This window comes from Notamacropus eugenii, chromosome 6 (assembly GCF_028372415.1).
Source record: "Notamacropus eugenii isolate mMacEug1 chromosome 6, mMacEug1.pri_v2, whole genome shotgun sequence".
NCBI classification, from domain to species: Eukaryota; Metazoa; Chordata; class Mammalia; order Diprotodontia; family Macropodidae; genus Notamacropus; species Notamacropus eugenii.
Genome location: NC_092877.1, coordinates 159,335,487 through 159,349,356, shown reverse-complemented (window position 1 = coordinate 159,349,356; position 13,870 = coordinate 159,335,487). Strand labels below are relative to the sequence as shown.

Genomic DNA, 13,870 nt, shown 5'->3' with positions numbered 1-13,870 from the left:
TAAGTACTTGAAAAATTTTTTTTAAGGGGCAATTAAATTTAAATAATGCCAAGAATATAAAATCTTAGGCAGAGCTGAACTATTTAATATTTAAATAACTCAGCAGAATAGTCAGCTTTTTTGGGTTTCCTTTTTTTTTATTACCTTAATGACAATGTGACCTTTTCTTGTTCCAGTACGGTCAAGTTCTCGGTGTTCTTTCACCATAACTATCTCTCCTTCTTCTTCTACTTTTTGCATGTTCTTTTCTACCTGATTGAGAATGCGGCAGTAATCCTGCTGGGCTATGCAGACAAACTGGAAGACATCACCAAGCATTATTAATAAAAAGCTTTCAAAGAGTTTAGATAAATTGATAATAAAATCTTAAAGTTATTTAGACCAGAAATTTCAAGCAAGGGTATCTTACACAATACACTTAAATATTATTTTCTATGGACGGTTGTTTTGTACGTATTGATTTTTTTTACTTTGAGAAAACTTCCAACAAGAATTCTACAGAAGTATTTTTAATAATTACAGAGCTATTAACAAAAGTTTCTGTTAAATTTTATTTGCTAACTGTTTTAAGATTACTTCTTCAAGAGTATATAATTTATGTACTAATCATATAAAAAAGTTTAAAATGGATAAGCATAAAATGAATTTTTTATGATTTTAGTCATTGTCTACTCCAGCATTTTCCATCTTAAACTATATTGCGCAGTGGTAAGAGATCAAAATCTTTCATGTAGACCATCCTTCCTTTTGCATAAATTAGCAGCTGAGAGGATGTGGACAAGAGGAAGTAGAAAGAGACATATGGGAGAAGCTGGATCAAGAATGAAGTAGAGGAGAACTGGAAGAAAGGAAAGAAGGGAGGGAAAGGGGGAGGAAGGGAAAAAAGGAGGGAGGAAGGAAGGAAGGAAGGGAAAGGGAGGGGGAAAACTATCTCTTTCCACTATAAGATGCTGTACCATGCTTGACACACAGAAGATGCTTAACAAATATTTGTAGAGTGATCAATTCAAACAGAACAAAAAAACAAACATACCTTCCATGAAGATTACATTAAAGTTAAAAGATAAGAGAGATTATAAATTTCAAGTAATATCCATCTAAAACTATATATTTATGTAACCTCTGCAGAGAGTTTTGAAAACAGGCAATAAAGCTCATAATTATTTCAAGCTCATACTCTGTGCCAAGGTCATTCCTAAAGTAGACAGGAGAGCGGGAGGTGGGGTGGGGAAGAGAAGAGCTGGTTGTGATACAGACATACAAGAATAATTTCCCTCTGTTGCCAACTATAATGCATTTCAGAGATAAGGATAAACTATTCAAGAAATAATGGGTTTTTTTGGGTAAGATTGTACTTAAAGACAATCCCACTGGTGGGATGAAAGTCACTTGAAGAATTTGGATTCACAGAGCACTGAAGTGATAACCTAGCTTTGAATAACTGAATAGTCCTTAGCAGGGTTTAAAAAATTAGTTTTCTTCATTTGGACTAATTTATTCTAAATCATGAAATCATTTGAGAATGGAAAAGGGAAAGTTCATCATTCTCTATCAACCTATGAATAACAAGTGAAGACTTGGATTTAATGTCAAGGTTGTCCATAAGTTTTCCATACTGACTGGCTGAGACAACCTACTTATTTTTTAAATTAACATAACTACAATAGTTTAATATTCTAAAAGTTATTTCAAAATATATTTTACCAAATACCAACATATGAATGATATTTTATAAAAATAAGTTGTGTCTCTTTTTTGGTGATGCTGGTCATCTTTCTGACAGAGGAGTCAATAAAAATATCACTGAGATATCCAGGAACAATTTATGGGATTGGAGAGGTTTTACTTATTGATAGTTACAAAAATATTTACCTTAGTTTTTGTGTAAATAAAATAGCAAAGTCATCAATCCTGGTTTTTTTGGCATGACAAATTAAATTTATAAAATTATTAAAACACATGACTGCCTCCAACTGTACCTTCTAAGGGAAAACCATACATCTGATTTATAGAATATTAATATAAAGCAGTACAAGCAGAGAAATGAACTGAACTGGGTCTTCCTACTTAGTGAATTAAATATAAATGGTTAAAATCAAATCCACAGTGGTTTCTAGGCATATTTTTTTTACTGCCAAATATGACTTTATTTACTCTATAACAACCTGATAGAGGAGCATATGCAATGACAGAAAAAATGGCATTTTAGTTGAAAACAATCTAATTTCATCTTGAAAAGATGTATTGATCCCTTCTAATACATTTATTAATATTATTTATTAAACATGAGCAGTTCTCAAAATGAGAAGAAAAGTAACAAAAATGAATTATGCTTCTAGTTATAATTGTCCATCAAAACTGATTTTGAAAATAAGGTATTATACTTAGACAAGAGGTATTATTGCATGAAAATATTGTTTGAGCTTGGTTGGTCCTTGGTAATTAGATAGTTTGAGACCAATAAATGTTTAAATAATTCCTTGATTCAAAATGATGATGTCCTTTGGAGGAAAAAACGATGTGACAAAATAATAAAATAAACTAATATATGTTAAAGAGGTATTATGCTCAACTCTCAATTATCCATTGTAAACTTGCTTTCAGATTCAGAAAATATTTTTTAAATTAAAATGCCCAGGAAGAGATGAATATAATACACCAATTTAATGAGGCCAGATAGATCTATTTGGCCTGGTACTTTCCATCTCTCCAAGAGGAAAGTTCCTACCTAGTAGTTGACACAAGTATCCAAGTACTGACTTCCCATTTGAAGGCTAAGCAATGGCCCTGGGATATCACTGGAAGGCCTAAGACATAGGTAGTGAAGAAGAAAAAAGGAAGGAAGAAAAAAAATAGAAGAGGAAGCATGGGAAAGGAGAGGAAAAGCTGTGTATATAAAAATGCAATATGGAGTCAATGGGGCTACACACAGGTTGCTTACAATCCATTCTGACCTTACCCTCCACACCAAACCAGGCCAGGAAAAAAGCAGATCTTAGGAAAAGAGCCAAGAAGAAACAAAAGAAGAGAGGGAACTCCCCACCTCCCCACCCAAAACTCCACAAACACAAGCACATAACTATAAATGTAACAAGAAAAAAATAGTATCTACATGCCATGTCTTAAGTCAGAAAGAAGACATGCCTAACGTTTAATCTAAAGAAGTACAACGAAGTCCTACTTACATACACAGGTACAATTGTCCTATCCCATGTAAGGCAGTGTAAGTTAAGGTTCTGACTCAAGGACTATCTCATGGTGATAGTAGGTTTAAAGCTGTAAGGAACCACAATAGGTCACCAAGTGGAAACTCCTAACTTTTATAGATGAGAAAGGTGAAGCACAGAGACATGAACTGACTTTCTCAGGGTCACACAGCTAGTAAGTATCTAAGCCAGAATCTGAACCCAGTTCTCCCTGAATCCAAGTCCTGTGCCCCATCCACTAGATCATACTTAATTATGATGGGCTGAGTGTTCATTCACTGAGAGTACAACAGAAAAAGAAGCTTTCAATAGCTATTTATTTTTTTAACTCAATCATACTAAAAATAAAAAATAAAAATAAAAACTTGTCAATCAAGAAACTTCTGAAGTACAGAAGCATGACAAAATACCTCAAAACTTTGCTTTTCCCAGACACGTTTTATGTGTTTGACCTACCTAATGTTATTTTAGATTGCAACTGATTATTTCATTTAACATTTCCATCTGATACATTGAAACACAACCACATGCCTCACTCTATTATTTTAACCACTTAAAAAATAAATGTCATTCCTTTTCATTAACAGGTGAATATGGCAACTCAGCCAAATTCACCTTCCCAAGATCTCCCTGATAGGGATCTGAGAAAAGCTGATCTGTAATTTGTATTGAGAAACTGGATAATTTCTCTTCTTTTTTGATTTAGGATTCCATCAATAATTCATTAATATTTTTAAGGAATTAAATTCTTAAGAACACTCAGAAGACTCTGAAAATATAAATACAGAAGATTTCAGAGATTATCTGCTTTTTTTTCCTTCACTGCCACACAATGGATAAATGAGAATTGACTATTTAGTCTCTCTACCAAAGCTTGATATAACTATTTCATTTAAACTATGTTGTTATTTTTTTCCATGATATACACTAATAATGAAGTTACTCAACAAGATAAATATTACCATAAATTCTATTTCTCTTTGAGCTACTTGTTATCATTCCATGAGTAAATGGACAGACAAATCTATACCAATGGATTTTTTCAACTTATAGTTAAGTGTGACAATAGAAACTTTCAATTTGTTCTTTTTCTAGTTTTTTCAGCTGCATGCCCAATTCATTGATCTCCTCTTTCTCTACTTTATTCATGTAGGCATGCAAAGATATAAAACTTCCCCTAAGAACTGCTTTTGCAGTACCCCATAAGATTTGATAGGTTGTCTCATTATTGTCATTTTCTTGAATGAAGTTGGTGATTGTTTCTGTGATTTGTTGTTTAACTCACTCATTCTTTAGGATTAGATTATTTAGTTTCCAAATAATTTTAGATCTATCTTTCCATGGCCTTTTATTATATATAATTTTTATTGCATTATGGTCTGAGAAGGATGCATTCACTATCTCTGCCTTTCTGCACTGGATTGTCATGTTTTTATGCTCTAGTACATAGTCAATTTTTGTATATGTGCTATGGACTGCTGAGAAAAAGCTATACTCCTTTCTATTCCCCTTCAATTTTCTCCAGAGATCTATCATACCTACCTTATCCAGAGCCTTAATCTCTTCCTTAACTTCTTTCTTGTTTATTTTGAGGTCAGACTTAGCAAGCACAGAGAGGGGGAGGTTGACGACCCTCACTAGCATAGTTTTGCTGTCTATTTCTTCCTGTAACTCCCTTAACTTCTTTAAGAATTTGGATGCTACACCACTTGGAGCATATATGAAGCAATAATATTGCTTCATTGTCTATGGTGTCTTTTAGCAGGATATAGTTTCTTTCCTTATCTCTTTTGATTAGATCTATTTCTGCTTTTGCTTTGTCTGAGATTAGGATTGCTACCCCTGCTTTTTTTACATCAGCTGAAGCACAATATATTCTGCTCCATCCTTTTACCTTTACCCTGTGTGTATGCCCCCATTTCAAATGTGTTTCTAGTAAACAACATATTGTTCGAATATGATTTTTAATCCATTCTGTTATCTGTCTCCATTTTCTGGGAGAGTTCATTCCATTCACATTCACAGTTATGATTACAATCTGTGTCTTTCCCTCTATCCTCTTTCCCACTGTTCGTGCTTTTAGTTCCCTTCTCCCTTCCCCTTCACAATAGTTTTAATTTTTGAACACCACCTTTCGCAGTTTTCCCTTCCTTCTTTCAGTCTCCCTCCCTTTTACTCCCCTTTACCCTTACTACTTCTTCCCTCCCTTTTAGCCTCCCCTCTTTTTCTCCTTCCCCTCCCACTGCCTAAAGGGCTAGTTAGATTTATATACTTAATTAAGTTTGTTGTTCTCTCCTTGAACCAAAATCAGATGAGAGTAAATCTCAAACAATGCTTATCTCCTTCCCCTCTTTCCTTCTACTGTAATGTAATTTTGTGCCTCTTCCTATGTTGTAATTTATCATTTTCTGCCTCCTCCTTTTTCCATCTCCCATTACAATCCCTTTGCACCCTTAAGTCACATTTTTATCATCACATAATTTATTTTATACTAACTCCCTCTACCTACATATATCCCTTTTATATTTCATAATAAATATACAATTCTCAAGATTAATAAGTATTGTCTTCCCTTATAGAGATGTAAACAGTTTGCCCATATTGAATAACAAGTTTCTTTTCCCCCGTTTACCTTTTTACACCTCTCTTAAGACCTGTGTTTTAAGACTGAATTTTCTATTGAGCTCTTGTCTTTTCATCAGGAAGGTCTGGAAATTCCTTATTTCACTGAATGTCCATCTCCTTGCCTAAAATATTATGCTTAACTTTGCTGATCCTCAGTAGTAGTCCCAGCTCCTTTACCTTATGAAATATCATATTCCAATTGTTTTAATGTAGAAGCTGCAAGGTCCTGTGTGATCCTGACTGTAGTTCCTCAATATTTGAATGGTTTCTTTCTGGCTGCCTGGAGTATTTTCTCCTTCACTTGACAGTTCTGGAATTTGGCAATGATATTCCTTGGTGTTTTTAGTTTGGGATCCCTTTCAGGAGGTGAATGGTGGATTCTTTTGATGGCTATTTCACCCTCTGGATCTAGGACTTCTGCACAATTTTCCTTGATGATTTCTTGGAAGATATTGTCCAGGCTCTTTTTTCTCATCATGGCTTTTTGGTAGGCCAATAATTCTTAGATTTTTCTCTCCTGGATCTATTTTTCAGATCAGTTCTTTTTCCAATGAGATATTTTACATTGTCATCTATAATTTCATTCTTTAGATTTTGTTTAAGTGATTCTTCATGTCTCATAGAGTCATTAGCTTCTACTTGCCCAATTCTAATTTTTATCAAATTGCTTTCTTCAATTAACTTTTGCATCTCCTTTTTCATCTGTCCAATTATTCCTTTGAAGGAATTATTATCTCCAGTTAGTCTTTGTACTTCCTGTTCCATTTGGCCAATTTTCCCAATTAGGTTTTGTGCTTCCTTTTCCATCTGTCCAATTTTCTCAAGTTTTGTGCTGCCTTTCCCATTTGACCAATTTTCCTTTGTAAGGAGCTGTTCTCTTCAGTGAATTCTTTTTTCATACTTTAAAAATCATTATCAGTTTTTCTTCTATTCCTCTATTTTGGCTTTTAAAATCTCTCTTCAGCTCTTGCAAGAGTGCTCTTTGTGCTTGCAACCAGTTCATAGTCCCTTCTGAAGATTCAGATGAGAGTACAGTCTCAGTGCTGACCTCTTTGGTATTCGTGTTTTGGTCCTTGTCCCCACAGAAAGATTCTATGGTCTTTTCTTTTCTGCTTTGCTTCTTACTCATGATGATGAGGCTTTGTGTGCTGTGGCCTCTAGTTCTTTCAGCTAGAAGCTAAAGTGCTACAGCTTACCTGGTGCTGAGCTGGCTGGTGTAAGAAAGCAGAGGCCAGGTGAAGTCTTTTTGCGTTTCCCTGGATTTTCCCTGGAGCTAGGTTGTTAAGTATGGGGGAGGGGTGGTCTGGCCATGGGAGGTCTCTTCTACTGAGCTAGAGTACAGGCAAGCTCCGCAGTTGGTGATCCTGGCTGCCCTAGTGTCTTTCTGTTTCCCCTGGGGTGCTGAGGTACACCTGGGGTCCTGGTGTTGGTGGCTGCAGGGATCCACTCCCCTGGGGCTCCAGATTTCCTCCCTGTTCTCTGAGGTGGGGCTGTCTGGGATAGCTCTGGTCCTGCACTGGTCCCCTTCCGCCACAGCAAGAGGGTTCTTCCTTAGTGATTTTCCTAACCTCACGTGCTACAAGACTGTTTGCCCCTTCTACTGATCCCATTGATCCAGGATTCTTCTGGAAAAATATTTTATGGTTCTCTCAAGGTCAACAAGGGGAGAGGGAGAGAGCATTTACCGATCACTCCACCCTTTCGGCTCCTGGATGTTCCAGTAGGTGACTTACAGACATTTAATCTGTGGGCTGATAGTCTTAGGAGCAGCCGCTGAAGATATGTGGGACTCCATGGCTCTAACTTGCTTAGTTCTGCTGGACTCCTGTTCTGGGATGATATGCCTGAGATTCCATAGCCACTATCTCAGACCACCCAGGGCTTCTTGCTTAGTCCTGCCACAGTGGGGACATGCCACGCTGTACACTGTGTGTTCCTCCGCCCCCATGGAACAGAACATGCCCATTGATCTTCCAGTCTGTCCTGGATTGTGAATCTGCCACAGTCTGTTTCCTACTGAATTCTGCCCCTCCAAAATTTGGTCAGATTCTCTTTTTAGAGGTATCTGAAGGAGTTTGTCTAAGAGCTTAGATGAGTAGTTGCTCTCACTCCACCATCTTGGCTCTACCCCACAGATAACAGAAATTTTCAAAATGGCATTTGACAACTTTTTTCTTTTGCAAATCAGCTACTATAATTTTTTTTTAAATCAAGTTCAAAACAAAACAAATCCTGATTCTCATTTAGATGTGTTAAAAGATATGGATGAAGAATTAAACAAGAAAAAACTAAAAATTCAACCTCTGTACCAACTGATCCAATCAGACAAGATGTTGTGATTTAATTTAATTATTTCACTGTATTTCTTACTCTGGTAGGTCCTTTTCCAGTTTCAAAATTTCATGGCAATTTTCTAGTCTGCTGCTTCTCCCACTGCTTCAACTAATCTTAGATTTTATTGACTCTTCGGCCTTTGTATTTGATCTGCTTCAATTCTTCCACAGCTAATATATATACATATGTAACTTTTATTTCTAATCTACCCACTCCATTCTATAATTTTTTTTTTCTGGTTCTTCTCTGTAACATCCTTTAGAGGTCACTGGGTAACTAAATCCAAAAGGAATGAAGCCTCACATCTTCTCTTTCCTATGTTGATAAACATTCTCTCTACTTCAATATAGTCATCATCTTCTCTCTACTATATTCACAAATGTTATGGAACATATCATTTTCACAATTTTAATACTCAGCTCTCTTTTCTTTTGAATACTATTAGTAATCCCTTTTTACTGATTGGTACTATAACTAAATTCCTTCACAATAGTTCTACTTTGTTCTGTTACGGTATAATAATTTATTAAGGGGAAATTTTAATACGTAGATCAACATTTTTTACCCTACTTGCAATTAATTCTCTTGCTTTAACTCCTTTCCCTCTCCCTTGTTCTAAAGCTTGGTACTCAATGATATTCTTAGTGATTCTGAACAATGTTAAACTACTCTTCACTTATCCAACACAACTCTGAAAAAAAATAAAAGCATTTTGGATATGCTTATTTTTATACTCATTCTCATACTGAGGCCACACTAATCTCTCTTAAGCATACATTTTTCTTTTGTATTTTTAGCACCTGATTCTGTATACAGAAGGCACTAAAAAAAATTATTGAATTGAAATGAAAATTAGCAATTTTAAATCTTTATAAATGTACTATGTGTCATTTATGAAGTGCTGAAGAACACTGCCCAAGTTTCAGGAAAATCTTCTCAACATCAGAGCAAACTTTTTTTCAAATAGGCACTTGGCACACATACGTATGAACAATAACAATAGGTTTCTTATATTTTTTTTTTACCTGGCAGTCATCCACTTTTGTCCTCATTACTCCTTTCATGTATTCCTTGTCCATAGTAGGGGAGACCCCAAAACTGTTCCCCATACATAAAATCTCCGTTCTTCCATCGGGATATGTCACTTCCACTGAACCATTTAGGATCACTGACCAGGAATCCAGCTAAACACAGAAAAAGAAGAAATTACAAAGACGGCAAGAATGGTCATTTTCACGGGTAGTCCCTTCCCCCACCCCAATCCACCTCTAAAATTGCAAGCCCAGAAATCATCTCTAATCCTACCCCCCAACTCTAAGAAAGTGAGGGGTGGGGAGAGAATGCAAACTCCAACAACCAGACACTACAGAGTCATCATTAGTGTCTCTGAAATAATACTTCTTTTCATTCTGCTAGAAAAACATTATATTTTTAAATGGCTAGAAGCTAGAATGTTTCTAATAGTTAAAATCAGTTAAAACATAAAACACTAAAGGTGAGATACTATAAATCTTGATAATATGAACAAGTAAGAAAAACTCCAGTGCAGCTCCTTGAAATGGTAGAATGAATTACTATCCTGGAGAAAAGATGAGAGGTCAGGACTTAATGGTGTCTACATTACTCAAAACTTAGGAGACAGATGTAGACAGGGATAGCAAAGAGGGGGAAAAAGGGATTAGGAAGGAAATAAAGTGCTTAGCATTTGCTAGCTTTTAATGTTGTGTTAATGATCAATTCTGAGATAGTAACTTGTCCTCTGTAATTTGAGGGAAGTTTTACTTACCTCTTCTCCATCATTTAACACTATAGTTCCTGCTCTTTCCACCACTGCAAATACCATCACAGCACAGAGTTCTCTCCTAACAGACATTGTCATGTTAGCAAAAGCAGGCAACTGATGCATAAATTCCAGGAGTTGTTCTGAAAAAACAAAAACAAAAATACCCTTGATTTTAAAATGACAAAATAAGAGATTTCATTATTAATTGTTTTAGCAAAAGAGTATTTTAGGGTTCTTTCCTTTCTCTACAATCCTGCCTTTGTGGAGATAATGGAGCTGCACATGAGCACAGATCAGATCTAAGAGTGGAAACAGGCCCCAGAAGCTCTCCAGTCCAACCCACAACTGAAAAACAAGTTCCTCTAAAAGATGCCCAACTAGTGGTCATTCTGTCTTTGCTTGAAGATTTCCAGGGAGGGGGAGCTCAATATCTGCCAAGGCAGTTTTGGACAGAACTAACATTACTAGATTTCTCTTCACATCAAACTGAAATTTTCCTCTTCCCAACTGGTCCTAGTTCTGTCCTTAGAGTCCAAAAAGAAAAAAAGAATCCTTCCTCCACATGACACTCTTTGAGATACATAAAGATGGTGTCCATGTCCTCCTGCCTAAGTATCCTCCTTTTCTAGGTTAAACGTTTTCATTTCCCCAATGCACACCCTTCATAACCCAACTACTGTTCTGGAATGAATTCTTCATTGTTCCTAAATGGGATGTGTTGATCTACTCCCCTTTTTACCATCCCTGTAATTTTTTTCTTGCACAAAGTGCCTCTTACTGGGCACAACGACACCCCTTTGCTACTCTATAATTTTTAATTGTAAAGGGTATGGATGCAGTTCTCAAACTTTCCAAAGAGTATACCAATATCTTGTTCCTAACATCATTTAGGTGTAGTTCTACCTGGTCTTGAGATGGAAAAATGCTGACTTTTCAAGATGTCTTTCAAAAGCCTTACTCCTTAGATGGAATGCCCAAGTTGTTTCCTTCTACCCAGTTCAATTCTATTTAACCTTTCACATGGAGTTATTTATTAAACACCCACTAAGTGCTGAATACTTTGCTAAGGCTATGGAAGAGTGATCCTGAACAAATCACTTAAATTGACAAAATTTTGCTATCATGTTATGCTTAAAAGAAAAGAAGATATTTACAATGATGGGATCAAGAAAAATAAGGAATGAAAGATTAAAAAATTAAATGAATGAATATTCATTTTAGTTAATATAAAAGAAATTAATTTTTTTCTCTCTCTCTTCACTCCCCTCGTCTCCTGCTCCCTCTATCTTTCATGAATTTTTCCCCCAATTTTTGTTAATCAAAGGGTTTAGAAGATTCCTACTCTAAAATTCTTTTCTGAAGTGGCCTACATGCTCTTGGTCTATATAACTAGCTGTTAAACAGATCTCTGGAATGAACAAACATCTGCCCAATTATTTACAAGTTCAACAGTAAAATCACAAAAGTATTTGACAAAATAAATGAACCATACTTCCAAACATTTGCCATATGAAAACACTAGAACATAACTAGAATATAACATGGATACCTATATAAATAAGAAGAGATAAAGAAGAAATCCTGAGAATTACAAGGAGCTGCTGAGTCTCCTATGATGACCTTCCTAACCTCATTTTTCTCACTGCTCCCAGGTATCTTCCCTCAGACATAGATTTGATTATGTCACTCCTTTAGTAAAAAAAACTCTGTAATCATTGCCTATTTTTTTATATTCCTATGCCTGGAGTTCAAGTCCCTGCCAAATGATATAGCACTGAATCTCTACTTAACCTGCTCTACTCCCTTCCCCATACTGTGTGCTGTAGCCAACACAGTCTCAGTACCACTCCTTATAGATGGCCCATGTTTTAATATTTTAATATGGACTGCTAAGTGGCACAGTGGATAGACTACTGGGCCTGGAGTCAGGAGGACTTGGTTCAAATCCTTCTTCATATATATACTGCCTATGTGACCCTCAGCAAGTCAATCTCTTTCAGCCTCAGTTTACTCATCTATAAAATGAAAGGGTTAGATTCAATGTCTTCTAAGGTCTCTTGCTGCTCTAAATCTGATAGATCCTTATGCTCCTTAGAGGATGGCAACATATTTCAAAGATCTGTGACTTTGCCGATGTTGGTACTATTTCTAGAAATGCAGATTATAACCTTTAGCCCTGTCTTTGAGAGCTGCTGTGCCCCAAAACTCATCCTCCTCTAGTCAATCTTCTAACAATACTCTTAAGAATTAGGTAGGCTAGTCATTATTGGATAGAAATACAGTTCTACCAGGTTCTACTTCAAACCTTTCCAGGTTGAGAAGACCTGCCAGATCACATGTTACCCTCTCACAGCCTTCAAGAGCCCAGGGTCCCAAGAACGCCATGATTAGGAGCCCAAGTAGGATTTTGTTCAGAGATATAAACATTTCTTTATTTAAAAAAAAGGAAATGATGTAGATAAAAATAGCAACTGTATTCTACTCAGCATAATGATTTCAACAGGTTAGCAGTTCACCACTGGTACTGAAGTCAGCTAAATGAGTTAAGGTAAAAATACAAACCATCTACCCCAACTGGCCAACACTTGATAAAGAGAGTTATGGTGAAAGCTCAGTGAAATGAACTGTATGTTGAACTTGATGTCAGGAAAGTGTGAATTCAAATCACTGTTATTTGAGTATCAGGGTCATCCAGTTGTGAGGATCAAATGATACTGTCTAAGGTGTTATGAGACATCAGTAAAAATCTGCTTAAGCTAATCAGAAACTGTCTCATTTCCTTTTTCTTAGATAGAAAAGAGACATAGGAGGGAGGAGAAAAAAGAAGTAATTCAAAAGGAACAAATCAATGACTAGCCTCAATGTAGCCACATTTCATATCAAAGAAGACAAAGGTGATTAAAGAGAGGCTGCTCAAGGGTAAAACTCACAACATCAGACGAGGGACTAAAAAAAGTTCTTAATTTGCCTTTATTTTTGGAAAAATGGACTATAAAACGCTTCCAAATCTCTTGTGGTTCTATTAAGCTTTATCGTTTATGTCAAATGATTAGAATTTAAATAATATTTACATATGCAAGTTTATATTGGCGAATTATTTAGTCTTGTGGAAACAATTTACATTCCATGGAGCTTTAATTCACCATGGATAATGATGTAAGGAAATGAAAGAGAAAAATAAATAAGAAGCAGTGTAGTAGAGTAGGAAGAGTTCTGAATTTGGGATCATATATCTAAAGCTTCAAGGGATGTCAGCGGCATCTAGACAACTTTCCTCCTGCTATTTTACAGTTGAGAAAACAGGCTCGGGGAATACATGTCCAAAGTAACCCAGGCAGTAAACATTCCAGCAGGATTTGAATTCAGGTTTTCTGACTTGCCAAGCTCATTCCACTGAACCAGACCAGTTCTTCTTAAGTAAAAGTAATAGGTCTGCTGTTCTACCTCACAGGGTTGTTGTAAGGAAATTGCTTTTTACATTTTAAAATTACATATAAGTATGAGTTGGTAGACAATAATGGATGGTATATTCATTGCTTTTTTTGGGGGGGGGGGGTGTAATTTGTGGACAGCAGCCAATTTTCTAGGATCATATCACAAGCTTTAAATTTCTCATAATGATATACAACCTAAAAACTATGCATAGTTTCTAGAGCCCACATCTTTACCTAGGAAAAGACATAGACTTATCTTGGAAAATGATGAGCAATGTTCTTTCTAACTTGAAAAAAAAAGTTTAAGCCAATGATGTTAGAGGAAGTAAAGGAGAAGCATATACATACGAACAATCTAGTGTCAAGATGAAAAACAGTAAAATTAATCTGACAAATCATTTAGGTTTAATTGTTGTCATGTAATGCCAGTCATAAAGGGGAAAGTTAACCAAAATTATTGTAATTAGGTTTACTTTTTTTACCTGTTT

General features: G+C 35.8%; 1 protein-coding gene across 11 annotated transcripts in view; it reads right to left on the bottom strand.

Annotated features, from left to right (window-relative positions):
- Nucleotides 1-13,870, bottom strand: part of RAPGEF2 (Rap guanine nucleotide exchange factor 2) — a 336,200-nt gene that overhangs the window by 35,312 nt on the left and 287,018 nt on the right. For all 11 annotated transcript variants that reach the window (XM_072621383.1, XM_072621386.1, XM_072621387.1 and 8 more), the window contains 3 exons: nucleotides 9,952-10,088; nucleotides 9,191-9,349; nucleotides 145-297 (listed from right to left, as the gene is read on the bottom strand). In XM_072621383.1, coding sequence (XP_072477484.1) covers nucleotides 145-297; nucleotides 9,191-9,349; nucleotides 9,952-10,088 — 449 coding nt within the window. The remainder of the gene's footprint in view (nucleotides 1-144; nucleotides 298-9,190; nucleotides 9,350-9,951; nucleotides 10,089-13,870) is intronic.